Here is a 10,285-nt window from a genome sequence, read left to right as displayed (position 1 = left end):
TTCCAGGTTTGCTGGATCACCCAGCTTCACTGATGAAAGTGTATCCTCTCCAGTCTTTAGGAGCTTTAATAAACTAGGCCCTAGGTATTGCCGAAACAAGTGTGCCAAAACTGGCATTCAGAGCAAGGTCGCAGGTGATAGCAGAGCTGGATCATCCATAAGACAGCTCTAGGCAGGAGCCTAGGGGTCACTGGATGTCCAAGGGGCCCAGTTACAACCTTCAGTAAACTGGGGAAATAGCACAATTTAGAGAGATGTACCTAGTTATCACTAGCATTTGTAGACCCCTAGTATTTTATGTGAAAGATCCATCCCAAAGGAAATGGGGAAGACTTCATTTGTGCCTACTGCAGTCCTCACCAATGTAAATTGGGAAGTTTGGGGGGGACAAAGCTCCTACTTTGTCAAGGTCCCCAATCTGCCTTAATCCATCTCCAGATGATCGCACCACTCCCAACTAATGATGAACAGTTCTGGGGATATGGCATGAACCCCTACAATTCTGTCAACTGGGGCTCAGGGTGACTGTCAAGTTTGTCCAATCCTAAAACCTATCCTGATAGTTGGCGATTTATGACAATAATATTATACTGGTATGGTTATAAACAAACTCACATAGAAAAATTATAAACAGTTTGAGATTAAAAAGTTTGGTAAAAGTTCCAGCATCTTACAAAAAAAAAAGTTTAGTCACCTTAAGTGAAGACATTCCCATCCATATGTAGCCACTGTCTGTAAAGACTGCAAGATATTTATGATTAAAGGAGACTGAAAAATTTAGATAAGCTCCAGCCATTGGGCTCATTCCAGGAAGAGTCTACAAATAAAAAGAAAATATTCACAAAATGAGTCACCTGCTCCAACCATTTTATTATCAGTGTACATTTAATACTTCACATTTGCCACAATTATAAAACTAGCAAAGTATCATAAAGGAAAAATGATAAGTTACTCTTTATTGCTATACAGAATCATCCCCTGTTCTGAAATATGTTCTTCTGGTTATCCTTGAAACTGTGGTTTCATACCTCTATGAGAACAACCTTATTCCAGAGTTTGATGACACCCATATGAACCATTCATGGCATGCATCAGCTGGCTGCTCACTGTCATTTTAACATGTCAACACATGTGTAGGCATATTATAAGATGGGCTCCATTCTAACGAAGTCTATCCTTCAACACCCAATCCTTCCCACAACTTGTAAACACTGCTGCCTATTCCGTCACTCTCTGCTCCACAGCTCAGGATCCTCTACCTGTTAATTGCCCCATAGCAGAATATGGCAATCCCACAGAAAGCAGGGCATTTTGTGCAAAAGATTTATAAAGAAAAAGTAGCAAAAAGGACACTGCATTGCTTGTACTATCTGACTGCCAACTTTCCAATGTACTCAGCATCCACCGCTCTGAGGCAACCAACAGCTATAGGGTGCTGAGGTATGTAGCAGAATGGGGCTGGACTAACCTCAATGCTAAACAGGTGCTGGTCTGTATTTATTAAATGGGAGAAATCAGTGAATTACACAAGACACTCTCTTTTGTTTAATTTGCTTAGCTTTAGGGCATAAGTTGAGGAGACCCAAAAACCTTTTTCCTTCGCCTAATAATGGTTGCCAAGCCTTGTATACCTTAAAAAAACCTTAAACAATTAAGAAATGAAGAGAGAACAGCTTTTTATGGCTACAAATGTTTACCTAAAGTACGCAGCTTAACATACTGAGCTAAACAAAGCTGGACTAAGTCAGTTTGAGATTGAGATAATGAACAACGTATGGCACACTAAACAAAGCAAATGACTAGATTGATTTTTTTTTCTATTTTACTTACTACAGGAGTGCACACGGTGCTATCCAGCAAGTACAAATCTTTGCCTATGGCTAGTAAAATGAACGTCATCCTGTCATGGAAAATAACAGTCCAACAAGATGGCGACACTTTAGGATCTGGAAAACAGACAAACAATTGAAATATTGTGTATGATACCTAAAAAGGAATGATCAACACTTGCAGAGGAAGCAACACCTACATGGAAGTTCAGACATTCGGCGTAGTTTTACATCATCAATATTTGAAGTCAAGGTGAACTTCAGTGCTCCTGTTAATATTGCAATTCCAGTTCTATATTCAGAATGAAATACCTTGGCTTCCAGAACCTGATTCTGTTTAATTTCCTGTGGAGAGAAATAATTACATAGTAAAACCCTATCTTATGCAAAAATATACCATTTCCTACATCTAATGATCTACATTAAACTTATAGAGAACTCTCTTCCCAATTATTCACTTTAGGATCATTACAAAGAACAAGAGGGCACTCTTTGCATTTAGGGGAAAGAAGTTTAAGTTCCGGATAAGGAAGGGATTCTTCAGAAGCTGGAAGATTTACACTTTCATCAGTGAAGCTGGGTAATCCAGCAAACCTGGAATGGATCTGGTCCAGGATTCAAGACATTTGCTAGCAAATGATTTTTAAAAATCCATTCCATGTTTTCTGGATCACCCAGCTTCACTTCTGAAAGTGTATTCTCTCCAGCCTTGGGGAAGGAACTTTCATAAATCAGGGCCATATTTTTTTTTTTTTTTTTTTTTTTTTTTTAAAGTTTTCAAAAGTAAAGACCTTTTTTTTTATATTTGCTGGTATACTGGCCAATAGTACACAATGTCTACATGGATACAGATTTTCTCTTTTTTACAGAACCATTATGTGATTTTTGTTTGACAGATTCAAACGAACTAAGAATCTTAATGTTATGCTGCTAAAAAAATATTCAACACGCTGAGACATCTACTAAAACAAATAAATGCAACAATAATTTTTTTTTCTAAAAAGAGTATTTACATGCTTTGCTTCTAAATGATCTGATGTGCATTATTATTACACAGTATTTATATAGCGCCGACATATTACGCTGAGCTTTACAAAGTCCATAGTCATGTCACTTGCTTTCCCTCAAAGGGGCTCGCAATCTAATTTTTTTTTGGAGGGGGAAGCAAATTCACCTTACTGCATGTTTTTGGAATGTAAGAGGAAACCCACGCAGACACGGGGAGAACCTGTAAACTCCATGCAAATAGTGTCCTGGCTAAAATTTTAACCTGGGACCTAGAGCTGCAAGGTACAGAGTGCTAACCACTGAGCCACCATGCTGCTGTAAAAATAATTTTGCCTACTGTACTTTTTCTGAAGAGAAAATAGGTGTGAAAAAAAACTGTAAATCCCATACTTACATTTCCCATACTAAAAGTAAGTTTAAATACACAGAATATGTCGTATATTAACACAGTTCCATCTTCCTGAATACAGACTAGATCTTCGGAAACTGTCCACCCGAGGTGCACCACTTGTCCACTCTTCCACTAAATAAAATTTAAAAAAAATTAAAGCCACATACAAAAAAAACCCAAAAAACTGTATTTGACAATATTATAAAAGTTAAAAAAAACCCTCAATACATGTCCTACAACCTGTTGCCTAAAACCTTTGTACACTCGTCAGATAATAGTTGCTGAACTCATCCATTCATCTCTGGTGAAAATCTGACTTGTGTACAGCAGTCCCTCTACATTATTCACAAATCCTCCATGGTGGATTGACGAACGACTGATTGGGAATGACCACATTAACATTTGTGGTTTTATAGAGGAGAGTACAGTGCTCGTTCCTTCATCTGTCACTGGAAACAATCACAAGGCATCGTTCCCAGAGACAATCTGACGTCCATCGAACAAGGCTCAAGAATTCACATTCTAAACTTCACGACTTTTAAGATGCCTGAATCCCCCACTGAACTCTGCAGCTATATCATTCCTCTGTCCCTACATCACCACTGCATGTAGAATACATGTAATCAAGTCTTTAGATCCTGTTGTAACTACTCACCGGAATTGTGGATAGAAGAAAACCGGATGCTGAGTAAATTTCCAAGACAGGACGTATACTGCTCGGTTTGTCTTTTGTTAAATAGTTTTTCATTATGGCTTTGAAAAACAAAAACACAATTAGCAATAAATCAGCCTTGTGGGACACAAAAAGTTATATTACATTTAAATCTATTTTCAGATAAAGGTTTCATTTTCTCCTATATAGTCCTAAGTTTTTTTAATATTTGACAGGTGTGGGCTAGTCTGTACTTTAAATTTATGCATTATCTTACATCAAATTAAGCAAAAGCATCAGTTGACACATCACCACAAATCAGCACATAGGCAGGTGAATCTCTCTGTGCCTCCAACAAAAGTGCATCTTCAATCCTAAAAATACCATAGTACATCCATATAGTGGACAACAAAGAATCCCTGTGATGATCCATGCAAGATGTCACCTGAGGCTTCATTATTCATTAAACCAGACCGACACTAAAATGTTTACCTTATGTACATAGGTGGACAACCCTTTTTATACAAGGTAAAAATTTACCTTTTTTTTGGAAGAGGGTTTCAACCGTTTTTTAAAGCCCCGCCCTTTCTGTTTTCATTGATGATAAAGACAGAATGGGATACACATGTAATGGATCCCAGGAGGCCTCTGGCTGCTCCCTTTGCATATGCCCTATCTCGGGCATGCACAGAAAGAGCTTTTTTTGTGCAATGGGGGAAAAATGCACTCTTTTTTTCCCCCATCTGCATCACCCGATCTCACGCCTGAGCAGTGCAAGATCCGGTGACATAGATAGAAGGCAAAAGATGGCAGTGCCCAGCTATTCTTCTGCACCGGAACAAAGAAGGATTTCAAGATGACATGGGACCCGATCCAGGAAACCTCCAGAGGGATCGACCGGACAGGATCGATCTGCAAAGGTAAAGGCGAGTTGTTTTTTGTTTTTTTAATTTACTTCTGCCTTAATGGTTTTAGAATTGTTGTATGTATTCATAGACTACTACAGATGCTGAGGCTAATCTACTAAATAAGTGAAGACACTTCACACAGTAAACTGAAAATAAAATAAGTAAACAAGAAATAGTTTTTTTAATTACATTAAATTTAATTTATTTGGTCCAGACCAATACCCCACAATGGTTTTGTGGATCCCTACGAGTCTGTGACTGACTTATTTATCATCTGCTGATGATGAAGTGCAAAGCAAACTTCACTTGTAAGGACCAGGAGCTTGAAATCAATGATAATATCCACTGTCTGTCAGGGTAACATTTTAACCACCTTTTTACTGATTATGAATCAAAGCCACACGTTTCCCCTGACTCCCAATACACAGGATTCAGCAGGGTTTTCCTGAAGCCTGAACATTGGCTCTGATCTAATAAAGCTCTCCAAGGCTGGAGAATATATCCTGTCATCAGGGAAGATGGGTGATTCAGCAAACCTGGAATTGGTTTCTTAAAATACATTTGCTATTTGTTGTTTACTAGACCAGATCCATTCCAGGTTTGCTGGATTACCCATCTTCATTATTGAAAGTGTATCTTCTCCAGCCTTGGAGAGCTTTAAGAAATCAGGCTCAATATATTAAAGCGAAACTAAAATAAAAATAACAAAATCACACTTACGTTTAATCCGGCAGATCCCTCAATGGCGCTGGTCCTTCTTAAGATCCAGTCCCACGTTGTCCTGAAATTCCTTTATGTCTTCTTGCTAGGTCACCTGATCTTGCACTGCGCAGGTGATAAAGCCGCTGTGAAGGGGAAGAAAAAAAAAAGAGCCGATCTCACTGTGCTTGCGTGAGGAAAAATGCCCCTTCTGTGCATGCCTGAGATCATATGTAGAAGAAGCAGACAGACACAGATATCCCAAGAGGGTCTGCAATCCTAATAAAGGGGATTACTTTATTTAAAAGGGTATTCTACCCTTCTATATATTGTACAAATGTTTGGTTCAGGTCTTAAGGGTTCCTCTGGGGTTATAATGAGTGGTGTATGGGGTACAGCTGATTTTCGTAGCACAAGCTAGAACAATACGTTATTTAGCAGCGATACAATTTTACAATGAAAACAATATACCTATTGATCCTCCATACGGACCGACTGCCACAAGACAATCTTTAAAGTCTTCTCTGATGTTCCATTTCATTTGATACAAGTCAAATTTACTGCAGGTAAAGACAAAACAATCAGATGATGAATCTCATTATACATAATATATAATGACAGCATATAAAGCCTGGCTGCATGACAGTAGGAGTTGTATAGCACCAACATAATATGTAGCACTGTATAGGGCTTGTAAATGACAGACAGTGACACAGGAGGAGGAGAGGAGCCTGACCTGAAGAGCTTACAATCTAGGAGTATAAATAGAGAAATGCATTGCACAGTTTCCTTATACTGACCGGTAATACACGTCCCCCAGAGGGTACCAGTTAGCAGTACAGAAATCCATGGCCGGGGTATGGGCTTGCAATGGTTTACATGCAGCCACTGAGTAGAATGGAACCCTGCAAGATGCTCTCCAGCTGTCATGTGACAACAGTCAGCCCCGGCACACTTCCGCTCAAGTGACTGCATGACACTTCCGCCTTGTGCGGGGGTGGGCGGGGCTAGTGACGTAATCATTGTTTACATTGTGCAGTGTCTGCATGGCTGCTGATCGCATGGAGACACTTATAGGAAAGTATTTCTCACCGAGCATAGGGAGCACCATGGAAGAATATGAAGATTGTCCTATGCTTCATATGGTGTGCACATTTCAAGTGGACTTTATTATGAAGTGTAGTGAAAAGACAAGATCTGCTATGATGTGTCAAAATAAAAACCCTTTAAATAACCCTTTCCTTACCTTAAAATGGTGCCATTCATTTAACCCCCTATATTACATTAGCAAGCAATGATTCTTTGCTGCAATTTACCTCAAAACTTCACATTTTGTTAGAAGATCACATTCATCGCATTAAAGTTTCCTGCTAGATCATTTAAAATGAATGGGATGTTAAAGAGGAATTCCTCTAAATTCAAAAATACCTAAAACAAAAAAATACACTTACTTCAATCCTGTTGAATCGGTTCGGAGGGGTCTTTCATCATGTCACGTGTCGTCCCGGCATCCGTCTCCGAGCTGGGGCATCATCTTCCCGGTTCTGCTTCTTACGTCACCTGACCCAGGCCCGAGATCGGGTGACGTAGGTTAGGAAAAAAACTTGCCAATCTCACTGCGCATGCGTCTGATCGGCAAATGTTTCTCTTTTCATGAAAAGGCTCCTTCTTCACGTGCCTGAGATGCTCGGGCATGCACAGTAGGAGCACCCAAGAGCCTCCTGGGATGCGTGACATAGGGGAGGCTTTGCGCTCCCATTCATTGTCCATGGCCTAATTAGGGGGCGTTGCTACACCCTTCATTTTTTTTTTAAAAAAAAAGGCTGTTGCACTTAAAAAACAAACAAACAAACAGAATTTTTTTACCATATTTAAAAGTGTTGTCTACCCTTTTATGTAAAGTGAAATTTCTGAGTTTAGGTATTCTTTAAAGTAAGATCATAGGGCCTGATTTATTAAAGCTCTCCAAGCCTGGAGAGGATACACTTTTATCAGTGAAGCTGGGTGATCCAGCAAAACTGGAGTGGATTTCCTAAAAGTAATTTGCTATTTGTTAACCCCCCCAGCGTTCTAATTCTGTCCGTATTTCCATGCAAAAAGCATTTTTTTGCATGAAAATTTATTTTACATTGTAGGCATATAATTCTTAACTCACCGAAATATGTCCAATATTTAATACATTTAATAATAAACATGAACTATAAAAAAAAAATAAACAAAAAATTCTATTATACCTGTACAGTAGCATGTATAATTTATATATATATATATATATATATATATATATATATATATATATATATATAATATATTTATAAATAAATTATATCAAGATTTCTATGTGTTGGACTCAATACAGCTATTTTGTCCAATACAAAATTATTTGAATTTCCCGCCGCTCGTCCCGCCCGCACCAATGCATGTACCAACGTCACCGGGAAACCCCGGAGATCGTATCTGCAGTTGGTGGCTGGAGATCGGAGGAAGAGGACGTGTCCCCAGTACCTGTGGGGACTAGCAGGACGCCGGGGGACGACAACAGAACAAGATAAGTGTTTTCTTTTAAGTTTTAAGCGACCCCGAGTGTGATTTGGGATTACCGCTAGGGGGGTTAACAAATGTTTTGAATCCTGGACCAGATCCATTTCAGGTTTGCTGGATCACCTAGTTTCACTGGTGAAAGTGTATCCTCTCCAGCCTTGGGGAGCTTTAATCAATTAGACCTATTGTCTTCTATAAAAATGTGGCTTAAAGACTGGAAGTAAGGTAGACATCACAAAATAAATAATACATCAAAAAATCTTCAAATGTTTTATTATGTTTTGCTTTTACTGTGATTATCTGAGCACTTATGTGAGGTTTGCTTTATATGCATACATAATGAGACATATAGCAAGTGTTTATAACCTCCTATTACAATGTTCCTATTGCAATGGGGTAATTCATTGAAATGTATGGAATTACAATAAAAGTTTTATAGAGTGTCTACACTCCATCCATGTCCATGCCTGATCCAGAACTAGCAGGACAGAGGGGAATCTAGCAGGGGGGCATTACCACATTAATCAGGGCTCCACATACTTTTCTGATCATATCAAGAAACCGGCATGACATTTTGAATAGTGATCTTGTTAATCCCTATACACTTTATACATATTTCTGTATTTCAAACATTTTATCAGTTTTTTAAAGGGTTTTACAACATGTTTGGGAAGAAATGGGGAAGTCACATACAAAGAAAACTTTCCAACATTCAAGAAGTTGAAATAAATCCAAAATTATACATAAGTCAAATTAACAGGAATCCTGAAAAATACAGTAAACATTCAAATTTCCATTTAATAACATCAATACTACAATATCTTATATATATTAACATTTAAAAGTTCCAAATATGTGATGAAAATGCTATTCTGTATTTAAATTTGTATTACATGTAATCCCTGCACATACCATCACATGGATATATTTTAGTGCAATATTGAGCTGTATGAAAATACTCTCTGACTACATAACAAAATAACTAAAAAATAGGAATGAATTAGGAATAAGATCAGGAAGGGGGGGGGTTACAGTATTTAATATGAGACATATGAAATCCAAGGGTCCCATGTTTGATGAAAGTCATTCTATCTTTAAGTAAACGTGTTAATTTGTTGTTTGTCATGATCCAGTTCAATAAATTCTTAGAAAAGTCCAGTGGCACACTTTCCAGTAACAAGCTATTGTTATTTGTCACACATATTTCTGATAAGGGACTGTTGTCTGAAGAAGTGGGCCCACCGCGAAACACATCACAAGATACTACCCCTATTAAGGGATACAATATATTTGTTTCTACCAAGAACTTTGCTACACAGTGTCTATTGTACAGTTTCCGATATCTATAGATGAATTTTTTAATGGTCTTGATGATCTATGATTATGTTCTATTCACAATGTTCATACTTGTTACTAATTGAATTTAACTTCATGCTCTAACAATACTGGACAAATAAAGTATTTAGTCTTTTATTTAAGTGAATCATTTTGTTGTCGGAGACAATTTCAGAGCTTTCTTTCTTTTCTTTTCTTTTCTTTCTCTGTATTTGTACTACATTATTTGCAATAAAAGCATTGAAATTTAACAGCACTACTAGCTCTGCTTATTGAGCCTAATGCATCAAGCCAAACTGGAAGCTCGCTTTTGAATAAAGTTGTTTTCAAATTTCCCCTTTACAATCTCCCAGGAACTTTTACCCTTGGGTGATCCAACAGACCTCCAATTGTGATTGTTTTGAAGCAGTTTCTTGCGTATAGTTGTGCGCGAAAGCAAACCCGCTGTGTGTGCTTGAACTGTGTTCTATCAGTTAAAAAACGCACCGGCCACTTTTGCAGAGAAGGATCCTCATTTGGGTAAGTTTTTCTTTTTAGGTGTATATTGTTTGTTTGTCTTCATGTGCACTCATGTATGTACATACATGCATTTATATATGTATGTATGTATGTATGTATGTATGTATGCATTTATATGTTTGTACATATACATCGAAAAGAGAAATTTTAGGAAGAAATTGGCAAAGAGGTGTTGGCTCCATGCAACATTTATGGATGATATTGCTTCTGGTTAAAGGAGGAATCGACCTTTATGTGCTTCCACTACCAAGCTGTGGTGAGTAAGTCAATATATAGTGGGCAAAGTTCTAAAATGCCATTCAAACCTGCAGAAACACCCTGAAAGCCTGGAAAAGTAAGAAAATATGTTTGGCACAAAGTGTATTTGTCCCTGGAAGTTTTAGATACTAGTACTATTTGTTTT

General features: G+C 37.9%; 1 protein-coding gene across 1 annotated transcript in view; it reads right to left on the bottom strand.

Annotated features, from left to right (window-relative positions):
• VPS16 (VPS16 core subunit of CORVET and HOPS complexes) overlaps positions 1-6,434 on the bottom strand; it is a gene marked incomplete in the record, with an annotated part of 28,690 nt that extends 22,256 nt beyond the window's left edge. Inside the window, 7 exon segments of the mRNA XM_072418835.1 lie at positions 695-817; positions 1,831-1,946; positions 2,030-2,174; positions 3,232-3,360; positions 3,884-3,981; positions 5,959-6,047; positions 6,288-6,434. Of these exon segments, the coding sequence (XP_072274936.1) occupies positions 695-817; positions 1,831-1,946; positions 2,030-2,174; positions 3,232-3,360; positions 3,884-3,981; positions 5,959-6,047; positions 6,288-6,337 (750 nt within the window).
• Between the last annotated feature and the right edge of the window lie 3,851 nt (positions 6,435-10,285).

Source organism: Pyxicephalus adspersus, chromosome 7, assembly GCF_032062135.1.
Source record: "Pyxicephalus adspersus chromosome 7, UCB_Pads_2.0, whole genome shotgun sequence".
In the NCBI taxonomy this organism is placed as follows: domain Eukaryota; kingdom Metazoa; phylum Chordata; class Amphibia; order Anura; family Pyxicephalidae; genus Pyxicephalus; species Pyxicephalus adspersus.
This window is presented reverse-complemented; position numbering and strand designations above follow the sequence as displayed.